This window comes from Staurois parvus, unplaced genomic scaffold (genome assembly GCF_062004578.1).
Source record: "Staurois parvus isolate SC_StPar_1 unplaced genomic scaffold, SC_StPar_1.0 ptg001150l, whole genome shotgun sequence".
NCBI classification, from domain to species: domain Eukaryota; kingdom Metazoa; phylum Chordata; class Amphibia; order Anura; family Ranidae; genus Staurois; species Staurois parvus.
In genome coordinates, this window is record NW_028318946.1 from 1,960,001 (window position 1) to 1,972,751 (window position 12,751).

General features: G+C 48.9%; 1 protein-coding gene across 1 annotated transcript in view; it reads right to left on the minus strand.

The window, feature by feature from the left end:
• IGSF9 (immunoglobulin superfamily member 9) overlaps window positions 1-12,751 on the minus strand; it is a 143,021-nt gene that overhangs the window by 73,378 nt on the left and 56,892 nt on the right. Inside the window, exons 3-4 of the mRNA XM_089659380.1 lie at window positions 9,366-9,518; window positions 2,175-2,326 (exon numbers count right to left, since the gene is read on the minus strand). Of these exons, the coding sequence (XP_089515506.1) occupies window positions 2,175-2,326; window positions 9,366-9,518 (305 nt within the window). The remainder of the gene's footprint in view (window positions 1-2,174; window positions 2,327-9,365; window positions 9,519-12,751) is intronic.

Below are 12,751 nucleotides of genomic sequence, written 5' to 3' on the forward strand. Positions count from 1 at the left end.
CCTCCTGTATACAAAAAAAAAAAACACCACCACCACTTAAAAAAAAAAAAAAAATATATATATATATATATATATATATATATATACACACACACACATATCACTTTAAAAAAAAAAAAAAAGTATATGATATATATATATATATATATATATATATATATATATATATACACACACACACTCTCACATCACATTTTTTAAAATCTCTTTTTCCTATATACTGTACTCCTCCTGTATACAATATATGATATAAAAAGTATATATATATATGATATAAAAAAAGTATATGATATAAAAAGTATATAAAAAAATATATATATATATACATATATACACACACACTCACATCACATTTTTTTAAATCTCTTTTACCTATATACTCCTCCTGTATACAAAAAACCCCCACCACCACCACTTAGAAAAAAAAAATGAAATGATCATCATTTTTAATATATATATATATATCTATCAGGAGGAGTGGCCCTATTTTTGAAAACAAGGCCAACAATGTTTCCAGAAAATTATTACAGATAAATTACTCCCTTAAAAGATAAAAAAAAGGATAAAAAAATATTTGACATATAATTTATTTCCATCTATAAAAAAAATGTCATCTATACTATTTTCTAGAATCTGTTTTGCCTCTGTAATTTTTATTTTTTACTTTACATAAGATTTCTATAAAGAAATATTTTATCTGTAATAATTTAGTGGAAACATTGTTGTCCTTTTTTTTTTCCAAGATTGGGGCCACCACACCTTCTGTGTTAACAAACAAAACGCTGTTCTTGCTGCGTACGCACAATGTTCTCTAGGGTGCTATACTGAGGAATGGCCACAAGAGGGAGGTGCTGCAGAAGGAAGATCACCCTGTACCTCGCAGTGAGTGACAATGGATCTTCGTAAAAAAAAAAAAATAAATTGCTGACGCAGGGAATCCGCTCAGATGTCGCTGTGCTGACACCACAGAGCCTGAGGACTACACAGAACTACTGCCTGCCAGAGACAACACGGTGTCATGTGTGTTGTCTGCCATATATGTTCGCCATGCCGGCGTGTGAGGTCGTGCGCAGACACCTGTACCCCCGCAGTGTACATAGGAGAGGAGACAGACGCTGCGCCCCATCGCTTTATTGGTTTGCTCACTGCACTGGATCTATGGAGGAGGAGCGTTGTCACCCAAGGACGTTTGTTGGGACTACAGAACACCTCCCAATAAACTGCTATTGCATATTACCAATATGCACAGGGATGGTGGGAACCCCTCATAATGGGCACAGCGGGTGTACAGACCCGGGAACTCAGCACAGGGATGGTGGGAACCCCTCATAATGAGCACAGCGGGTGTACAGAGCCGGGAACTCAGCACAGGGATGGTGGGAACCCCTCATAATGGGCACAGCGGGCGTACAGACCCGGGAACTCGGCACAGGGATGGTGGGAAACCCCTCATAATGAGTACAGCGAGTGTACAGAGCCAGGAACTCAGCACAGGGATAGCAGGAACCCCTCATAATGGGCACAGCGGGTGTAGAGACCTGGGAACTCCGCACAGGGATGGTGGGAACCCCTCATAATGGGTACAGCGGGTGTACAGAGCCGGGAACTCGGCACAGGGATGGTGGGAACCCCTCATAATGGGCACAGCAGGTGTACAGACCTGGGAACTCAGCACAGGGATGGTGGGAAGCCCTCATAATGGGCACAGCAGATGCACACACCTGGGAACTCAGCACAGGGATGGTGGGAACCTCTCATAATGGGCACAGTAGGTATACAGACCCAGGAGCTCAGCACAGGGATGGTGGGAACCTCTCATAATGGGCACAGTAGGTATACAGACCCAGGAGCTCAGCACAGGGATGGTGAGAACCCCTCATAATGGGCAAAGCAGATGCACACACCTGGGAACTCAGCACAGGGATGGTGGGAACCCCTCATAATGGGCACAGTGGGTGTACAGACCCGGGAACTTGGCACAGGGATGGTGGGAACCCCTCATATTGGGCACAGCAGGTATACAGACCCGGGAATGTAGGGGTACCTCCGTTATGTGGTTTAACTCTCCAGCATGTACCAAACACTTACATATCTGTTCTGGGTGGAGTGACCCTTCCTCAGTGGGGTAGTGAGCTACTGACGAGTAAAATACAAAGTCTTCCTCCATTCCTCACCTGGATCTTGTCTGTGCTCTCTATGGCCACATTCTCCCTCTTCCAGGAGACCACCGGCTGGGGGTTTCCATAAGCCTGGCAGGTAAGTGTTAACGTGTCTCCGATGCGCACTTCCACAGTCATTGGTGGAGTCTCACGGAAAGCAGGCGGAGCTGTAAAGAGAAGCGTTATGAGTGATTGGTCGATTTGGTATCAGTCCATAAACCAAACCCTGCACCAAACAAGGAGCACACTAGGGTCACCACCTTCTCCTCTGCTTTCCACCTTTCCAACCATGGGTCACCAATGTCCCTCTGCTCCTGTGCTTTCCAACCATGGGTCACTAACATCCCCTTCTCCTGTGTATTCCACCCTTCCAACTATGAGTCACCAGCGTCCCTTATTCCTGCGCTTTCGACCTTTCCAACTATGGGTTTAAAACATCCCCCTTCTCATGTGCTTTCCACCATTCCAACCATGGGTCCTCAACGTCCCCCTTCTCATGTGCTTTCCACCATTCCAACCATGGGTCCTCAACATCCCCCTTCTCATGTGCTTTCCACCATTCCAACCATGGGTCCTCAACGTCCCCCTTCTCATGTGCTTTCCTCCATTCCAACCATGGGTCCTCAACGTCCCCCTTCTCATGTGCTTTCCTCCATTCCAACCATGGGTCCTCAACATCCCCCTTCTCATGTGCTTTCCTCCATTCCAACCATGGGTCCTCAACGTCCCCCTTCTCATGTGCTTTCCTCCATTCCAACCATGGGTCCTCAACATCCCCCTTCTCATGTGCTCTCCACCTTTCTAACCATGGGTCACCAACGTCCCTGTTCTCCTGTGCTTTCTACTATTCCAACCATGGGTCCTCAACGTCCCCCTTCTCATGTGCTTTCCTCCATTCCAACCATGGGTCCTCAACGTCCCCCTTCTCATGTGCTTTCCATTCCAACCATGGGTCCTCAACATCCCCCTTCTCATGTGCTCTCCACCTTTGTAACCATGGGTTCAACGTCCCCCTTCTCATGTGCTTTCCACCTTTCTAACCATGGGTCCTCAAAGTCCCCCTTCTCATGTACTCTCCACCTTTTTAACCATGGGTCCTCAACGTCCCCCTTCTCATGTGCTTTCCACCTTTCCAACCAAGGGTCCTCAATGTCCCCCTTCTCATGTGCTCTCCACCTTTCTAACCATGGGTCCTCAACGTCCTTGTTCTCCTGTGCTTTCCACCATTCCAACTATGGGTCCTCAACGTCCCCCTTCTCATGTGCTCTCCACCTTTCTAACCATGGGTCCTCAACTTCCCCCTTCTCATGTGCTTTCCAACATTCCAACCATGGGTCCTCAACGTCCCCCTTCTCATGTGCTTTCCAACATTCCAACCATGGGTCCTCAACGTCCCCCTTCTCATGTGCTCTCCACCTTTCTAACCATGGGTCCTCAACTTCCCCCTTCTCATGTGCTCTCCACCTTTCTAACCATGGGTCCTCAACATCCCCCTTCTCATGTGCTCTCCACCTTTCTAACCATGGGTCCTCAACGTCCCCCTTCTCATGTGCTCTCCACCTTTCTAACCATGGGTCCTCAATGTCCCCCTTCTCATGTGCTCTCCACCTTTCTAACCATGGGTCCTCAACGTCCCCCTTCTCATGTGCTCTCCACCTTTCTAACCATGGGTCCTCAATGTCCCCCTTCTCATGTGCTCTCCACCTTTCTAACCATGGGTCCTCAACGTCCCTCTTCTCATGTGCTCTCCACCTTTCTAACCATGGGTCCTCAACTTCCCCCTTCTCATGTGCTCTCCACCTTTCTAACCATGGGTCCTCAACATCCCCCTTATCATGTGCTTTCCACCTTTCTAACCAAGGGTCCTCAATGTCCCCCTTCTCATGTGCTCTCCACCTTTCTAACCATGGGTCCTCAACGTCCTTGTTCTCCTGTGCTTTCCACCATTCCAACTATGGGTCCTCAACGTCCCCCTTCTCATGTGCTCTCCACCTTTCTAACCATGGGTCCTCAACTTCCCCCTTCTCATGTGCTTTCCAACATTCCAACCATGGGTCCTCAACGTCCCCCTTCTCATGTGCTTTCCAACATTCCAACCATGGGTCCTCAACGTCCCCCTTCTCATGTGCTCTCCACCTTTCTAACCATGGGTCCTCAACTTCCCCCTTCTCATGTGCTCTCCACCTTTCTAACCATGGGTCCTCAACATCCCCCTTCTCATGTGCTCTCCACCTTTCTAACCATGGGTCCTCAACGTCCCCCTTCTCATGTGCTCTCCACCTTTCTAACCATGGGTCCTCAACGTCCCCCTTCTCATGTGCTTTCCAACATTCCAACCATGGGTCCTCAACGTCCCCCTTCTCATGTGCTCTCCACCTTTCTAACCATGGGTCCTCAACTTCCCCCTTCTCATGTGCTCTCCACCTTTCTAACCATGGGTCCTCAACGTCCCCCTTCTCATGTGCTCTCCACCTTTCTAACCATGGGTCCTCAACGTCCCCCTTCTCATGTGCTCTCCACCTTTCTAACCATGGGTCCTCAACGTCCCCCTTCTCATGTGCTCTCCACCTTTCTAACCATGGGTCCTCAACGTCCCCCTTCTCATGTGCTCTCCACCTTTCTAACCATGGGTCCTCAATGTCCCCCTTCTCATGTGCTCTCCACCTTTCTAACCATGGGTCCTCAACGTCCCTCTTCTCATGTGCTCTCCACCTTTCTAACCATGGGTCCTCAACTTCCCCCTTCTCATGTGCTCTCCACCTTTCTAACCATGGGTCCTCAACATCCCCCTTATCATGTGCTTTCCACCTTTCTAACCATGGGTCCTCAACATCCCCCTTCTCATGTGCTCTCCACCTTTCTAACCATGGGTCCTCAACTTCCCCCTTCTCATGTGCTCTCCACCTTTCTAACCATGGGTCCTCAACGTCCCCCTTATCATGTGCTTTCCACCTTTCCAACCATCTTCCTATCCAAACATACATATGATCTGGCCAGTGGCCATCTGGTCCACAAAAAGAAACACAGAGGGAAGGACAAGTTGAGAAGTGTTGGCAGAGGCTTTGGGCACCACCTATCTCACACATGATGTGGATGTACAACGGCCACTGGAGCCTCCTGCGGACAGAAGGATGTCCACCAATGGATGTCATAAGAGAACCCTTTACGGTCATACAAGAAGACCTCTAGAAGAGCCAAAGACCAAACCCTCAGCTCAACAGTCCAGATACAAATTTATTCCAATGAAGGACCGAACAGAACCAAAACCACAAATACGAGGACATGGAGACCAGTCAGCCTGTAGACGATGGGAGAGTTCCTGCGCTACCCAACCATTTCTTCACGTAGGGAGGCGCCGTTCTTCTACCAGCATTTGTTCCTGGTAATGGAGAGGAGTCGGGTGGGTATTGTTTAATCCCAGACAGAGAAAGGTGATATGGAGGAAACGAAGAACCGATGTCAGCCAACAATAAGGTGAGAAGATCTAAGGAATTACCGGAACCCCCCTCGTGCTGGACAAACCGGGCGATCCTGATAGGTGAGAGCCGAGACCATTGTGTGCCGGGACCCCGTGTGCTCACCGCAATGTTACTGTCTATGCAAAAGTCAACTAGTCACTTCCTGTACACATCATAGAGGATTGTATTCTTAGTATGGTGCCAGGAGCGGGGAGGAGTCCTCCAGCAGAGTCCTCCAGCAGAGCAGAGTATTTCAGGAGATGAGTTATAGAGGAAGGAGCGGAGTCCTCCAGCAGAGCAGAGTATTTCAGGAGAGGAGAGTTATAGAGGAAGGAGCGGAGTCCTCCAGCAGAGCAGAGTATTTCAGGAGAGGAGAGTTATAGAGGAAGGAGCGGAGTCCTCCAGCAGAGCAGAGTATTTCAGGAGAGGAGAGTTATAGAGGAAGGAGCGGAGTCCTCCAGCAGCGCAGAGTATTTCAGGAGAGGAGAGCTATAGAGGAAGGAGAGGAGTCCTCCAGCAGTGCAGAGTATTTCAGGAGAGGAGTTATAGAGGAAGGAGCGGAGTCCTCCAGCAGTGCAGAGTATTTCAGGAGAGGAGTTATATAGGAAGGAGCGGAGTCCTCCAGCAGTGCAGAGTATTTCAGGAGAGGAGAGTTATAGAGGAAGGAGCGGAGTCCTCCAGCAGTGCAGAGTATTTCAGGAGAGGAGAGCTATAGAGGAAGGAGCGGAGTCCTCCAGCAGTGCAGAGTATTTCAGGAGAGGAGTTATAGAGGAAGGAGCGGAGTCCTCCAGCAGAGCAGAGTATTTCAGGAGAGGAGATTACATATTTTAGCCCTCCGGCACTGTCACAATTTTTCGGCTGTGATTTTCAATGAGCCGTCCTCTGTGCTCCCCTCCCCCCCCCCCCAGAGATTTAATCTCTGGATTAGAAATGTAATGAATAAAATTACATGAAACGTTTACCGCCCCCCGCACAGAACCCGTCCATCCCCCGGGGGGCGCCAGCCACTGCTTCATAACTGCACCCATGGAAGGAGACTGCAATCCCTGCTGGCACGCAGGTTGTTCCTCCAACACCCCCCCCCCACCCCCCCCCCCCCCCCCGGGTCAGCCTGCCAGGAAAGGGTTAAAAGATGTCGGCTTTCAGCACCAGGAGGTGTGGCCTCCCCTGGAGAGGAAAGTGGAACTCCGCCAGGATGATCCCATAAAGTTACAATGTATTCCTGATGTAAAGGGGCGACTCTGATGGGGATCCTGATGTAAGGGGCGACTCTGACGGGGATCCTGATGTAAGGGGCGACTCTGACGGGGATCCTGATGTAAGGGGCGACTCTGATGGGGATCCTTATGTAAAGGGGGGGCGCTGACGGGGATCTTGATGTAAGGGGTGACTCTGATGGGGATCCTGATGTAAGGGGTGACTCTGACGGGTATCCTGATGTAAGGGGCGACTCTGATGGGGATCCTGATGTAAGGGGCGACTCTGATGGGGATCCTTATGTAAAGGGGGGGGGGCTCTGATGGGGATCCTGATGTAAGGGCGGGGCTCTGATGGGGATCCTGATGTAAGGGGCGACTCTGATGGGGATCCTGATGTAAGGGGCGACTCTGATGGGGATCCTGATGTAAGGGGCGACTCTGATGGGGATCCTGATGTAAGGGGCGACTCTGATGAGGATCCTGATGTAAGGGGTGACTCTGATAGGGATCCTGATGTAAGGGGGCGACTCTGGTGGGGATCCTGATGTAAGGGCGGGGCTCTGATGGGGATCCTGATGTAAGGGGCGACTCTGATGGGGATCCTGATGTAAGGGGCGACTCTGATGGGGATCCTGATGTAAGGGGCGACTCTGATGAGGATCCTGATGTAAGGGGTGACTCTGATAGGGATCCTGATGTAAGGGGCGACTCTGATAGGGATCCTGATGTAAGGGGCGACTCTGATGGGGATCCTGATGTAAGGGGTGACTCTGATAGGGATCCTGATGTAAGGGGCGACTCTGATGGGGATCCTGATGTAAGGGGCGACTCTGATGAGGATCCTGATGTAAGGGGTGACTCTGATAGGGATCCTGATGTAAGGGGCGACTCTGATGGGGATCCTGATGTAAGGGGGCGACTCTGGTGGGGATCCTGATGTAAGGGCGGGGCTCTGATGGGGATCCTGATGTAAGGGGCGACTCTGATGGAGATGCTGATGTAAGGGGCGACGCTGATGGAGATCCTGATGTAAGGGGCGACTCTGATGGGGATCCTGATGTAAGGGGGCGAATCTGATGAGGATCCTGATGTAAGGGGTGACTCTGATAGGGATCCTGATGTAAGGGGTGACTCTGATGGGGATCCTGATGTAAGGGGCAACTCTGACGGGGATCCTGATGTAAGGGGCGACTCTGATGGGGATCCTGATGTAAGGGGCAACTCTGACGGGGATCCTGATGTAAGGGGCGACTCTGATGGGGATCCTGATGTAAAGGGGGGGGGGAACTCTGATGGGGATCCTAATGTAAAGGATGGTTCTGATATCAAACTTCCCTCTTACATCAAGGTCACTATCAGAGTCCCCCCCTTACATCAGAATCCCCATAGGAGTTCACCCTTACATCAGAGTCCCTATCAGAGTTCCCACTTATATCAGAGTCCCCCGTTACATCAGAATGCCCATTAGAGAAGCCCCCTTACATCAGAGTCCCCATTACAGAACTCCCCTTACATCAGGGTTCCTATCAGAAGTCCACCCTTACATCAGAGTCCCCATCAGAGGACCCATTACATCAAAGTACCTATCAAAGTCACCACAGCAGTTCCCCCTTACATCAGAGTCCTATCAGAGGCCCTACCACAGTCCCCCCCTTACTTCAGAGTCCCCATTACAGAATCCCCCTTACATCAGAGTCCCTATCAGAGTCTCCCCCCACAAACACACACTAAAGTACCTATCAGAGTCTCCCCCTTGCATTGGAGTCCCTTTCAGAGCTCCCTCTAACATCAGAACCGACATCGAAGCCCTCTCCCCACTACATCAAAGTACCTATCAGAGTCCCCCCTTGCATTAGGGTCCCTTTCCCAGCCTCCTCTAACATCAAAGTCCCCTCCAGTACATCAAACTCCCTATCAGAGTCCCCCCTTACGTCAGGATCCCCATCAGAGTCCCCTTTACAAGAGGGTCCCCATCAAAGTCCCCCCACTACATCAAAGTGCCTATCAGAGTTCCCCCTTACATCAGGCCCCATCAGAGGCCCTCCCCCCGCCTTCACATCAGGATTGCCATCTGAGTCCCCCATTGCATTAGAGTCCCTTTCACAGCCTCCTCTAACATCAGAGTCCCCCCTTACACCAGAGTCCCCCCTTACATCAGAGTCCCCCCTTACATTATCGGAGACCACAGGCAGCCTCTGCTGATCACAATCCTCGCTCTGTGGACTTTAGGAAGACGCCGGATAAAATCTCGTTCTGGGCCATAGTATGGAGACTCCTTCACCTTACAATCTGATTGTCCAATCTCCTTGAGACCCACCATCAGCGATGTAGTGCCAGAGGCCTGTCTGATCGTAAACCAATCAAATGGAGCGTTTGGGTCTCTCCTCCTATTATACAGTAAATCCAAAGGAGATTGTACAATCAGATTGCACAGTGTATGGCCAACTGCAATCATTGTGTTCCTCCAATCCCTGAATCTTTCTATGAAGGATAAATGTCGGGGTTTTTTTGGCCGTGATTTTTTTTTTTTGGGGGGGGGGGGGACTTACAGTTCACAGTCAGATGGATCCACGTCCCGTTTTTGAAGTCTTCGTCTCCGTGGTGTCGGTCCAGGAACAGCACCCTACACTCGTACCAACCCTGGTCATCGGATCGGAGCTGATCCACACGCAGGGAGGCTCCTTCCTCGATCCGCGCCCGGCCTGCAGATAAACGGGGACAAAAAAATACAATGTAACTATAAGGATCCGCCCCTCCTATCCAATCAGATCGATCCTTGCAGATTGTACAATCAGATTGTAACGTGTGTGTCGTCAGCTTAACGGTTTGTTTTTACTTTTCAAAAACAGTAAAATGTATCTTTTTAGATTTCCGGGTCCTTTAAATGGGCGCGTCCGAATTCACCGAAATCTCGTACAAGCCGGAACATGTTCATGGCATTTTCAATAGAAGTGCAACTCAAGGCAAAATCGTTTTGGATGGAGGGGAATAGAGCCCCCGGCAGGATCTGATTGTGGCCTGTGTCCCCGTTAAGGACATTCACCCTCTCCGTTCGTCCTGGTGACACCGAAACTAAAAGAAAATCCCACATTTTGGGTTGTCACCAGAACAGGAATAATGGGGACGCTAGTTCTGGTGACAACCAGGGATTCCCTCACTTTGGAGGGATTTCCTCTCACTTCCTGTTTTGGGTATGGGACAGGAAGTGAAGGGAAATCTTCCAATGGGGACACCAGTTCCAGTATTCCTTCACTTTGAAAGGATTTTCTCTCACTTCCTGTTTTGGGTATGGGACAGGAAGTGAAGGGAAATCTTCCAATGAGGACACCAGTTCCAGTATTCCTGTCACCAGAACAGGAATAATGGGGATGCTAGTTCTTGTGACAACCAGGGATTTCCTCTCACTTCCTGTTTTAGATGTGGGACAGGAAGTGAAGGGAAATCTTCCAATGGGGACACCAATTCTGGTATTCCTTCACTTTGGAGGGATTTTCTCTCACTTACTGTGTTGGATATGGGGCAAGAAGTGAAGGGAAATCTTCTAATGAGGACACCAGTTCCAGCATTCCTGTCACCAGAACAGGAATAATGGGGACGCTAGTTCTGGTGACAACCAGGGATTCCCTCACTTTGAAGGGATTTTCTCTCACTTCCTGTTTTAGATGTGGGACAGGAAGTGAAGGGAAATCTTCCAATGGGGACACCAATTCTGGTATTCCTTCACTTTGGAGGGATTTTCTCTCACTTCCTGTTTCGGATATGGGACAGGAAGTGAAGGCAAATCTTCCAATGGGGACACCAGTTCCAGCATTCCTTCACTTTGAAAGGATTTTTCTCTCACTTCCTGTTGTGGGTATGGGACAGGAAATGAAGGCAAATCTTCCAATGGGGACACCAGTCCCAGTATTCCTTCACTTTGAAAGGATTTTCTCTCACTTCCTGTTTTGGGTATGGGACAGGAAGTGAAGGGAAATCTTCCAATGGGGACACCATTTGCAGTATTCCTGTCGCCAGAACAGGAATAATGGGGACGCTAGTTCTGGTGACAACCAGGGATTCCCTCACTTTGGAGGGATTCCCTCTCACTTCCTGTTTTGGATATGGGACAGGAAGTGTGGGCAAATCTTTCAATGGGGACACAAGTTCCAGTACTCCTTCACTTTGAAAGGATTTTCTCTCACTTGCTGTTTTGGGTGTGGGACAGGAAGTGAAGGGAAATCTTCCAATGAGGACACCAGTTCCAGCATTCCTGTCACCAGAACAGGAATAATGGGAACGTTAGTTCTGGTGACAACCAGAGATTCCCTCACTTTGGAGGGATTTCCTTTCTCTTCCTGTTTTGGGTATCGGACAGGAAGTGAAGGGAAATCTTATAATGAGGACACCAGTTCCAGTATTCCTTCACTTCGAAAGGATTTTCTCTCACTTCCTGCTTTGGGTATGGGACAGGAAGTAAAGGGAAATCTTCCAATGGGGACACCAATTCCGATATTCCTTCACTTTAAAAAGGATTTTCTCTCACTTCCTGTTTTGGATATGGGACAGGAAGTGTGGGCAAATCTTCCAATGGGGACACCAGTTCCAGTATTCCTTCACTTTGAAAGGATTTTCTCTCACTTCCTGTTTTGGGTGTGGGACAGGAAGTAAAGGCAAATCTTCCAATGGGGACACCAGTTTTAGTATTCCTGTCACCAGAACAGGAATAATGGGGACACTAGTTCTGGTGACAAGCAGGGATTCCCTCACTTTGCAGGTATTTTCTCTCACTTCCTGTTTTGGATATGGGTCAGGAAGTAAAGGCAAATCTTCCAATGGGGACACCAGTTCCGGTATTCCTTCACTTTGAAAGGATTTTCTCTCACTTCCTGTTTTGGATATGGGACAGGAAGTGAAGGGAAATCTTCCAATGGGGACACCAGTTCCAGTATTACTTCATATAGTAATTCACTACTGTATTAGAGCGCCCCCCTCTGGTTGAAGGAGCACAGGGAGCACCTTTGGACAGCAGCATTGTCAGTCTGGGGGGGAGGGAAGTGTTAGTTCGACTTGCAGATTTAAATACACTAACACATTGAAGCCAAACTCTGGCTCACACCTTACAAGTAGTTACAGCAAATAGTTTTTTTTTGTCTTTTAGGGATAAAGGTTTTACATGAATAAACAAAAGATGATCATTGTAAGCACCCCTGCCAATGGTTTGTCTCATCCCTGTAACTGATACATTCTGCTGGAGAGCTTGTTCTTTTGAAAAACGACAGACTTACTGGCTGAATCATCAGATGAAAACAGAAACAAGAATTTTTATATCTAGATTTTATATCTAGAAACAAGGAAGTCTTTTCCTGTGTGTTCTGTGCAGTGTACACTTTATGCTGTGTGTGCTCTGTGCTGTAAGCACTCAATTTTGTGTGTGCATTATATGCTGTGTGCGTTCCTTGTTATATGTGCTCTGTGCTATGTGTACTCTGTGCTGTGTGTGCTCTATACTATGTGTGCTCTGTGCTATGTGTGCTCTATACTATGTGTGCTCTGTGCTGTGTGTACTCTGTGCTATGTGTGCTCTGTGCTGTGTGTGCTCTGTGCGCTCTATACTATGTGTGCTCTGTGCTGTGTGTGCTCTGTGCTATGTGTGCTGTGTACACTGTATGCTATGTGTGCTCTGTGCTGTGTGTACACTGTATGCTATGTGTGCTCTATACTATGTGTGCTCTGTGCTATGTGTGCTGTGTTGTACACACTGTATGCGATGTGTGCTCTGTGCTCTGTGTGCTCTACTATGTGTGCTCTGTGCTCTGTGTGCTCTACTATGTGTGCTCTGTGCTGTGTGTGCTCTGTGCTGTGTGTACTCTGTGCTATGTGTGCTGTGTACACTGTATGCTATGTGTGCTCTGTGCTGTGTGTACTCTGTGCTATGTGTGCTCTGTGCTGTGTGTGC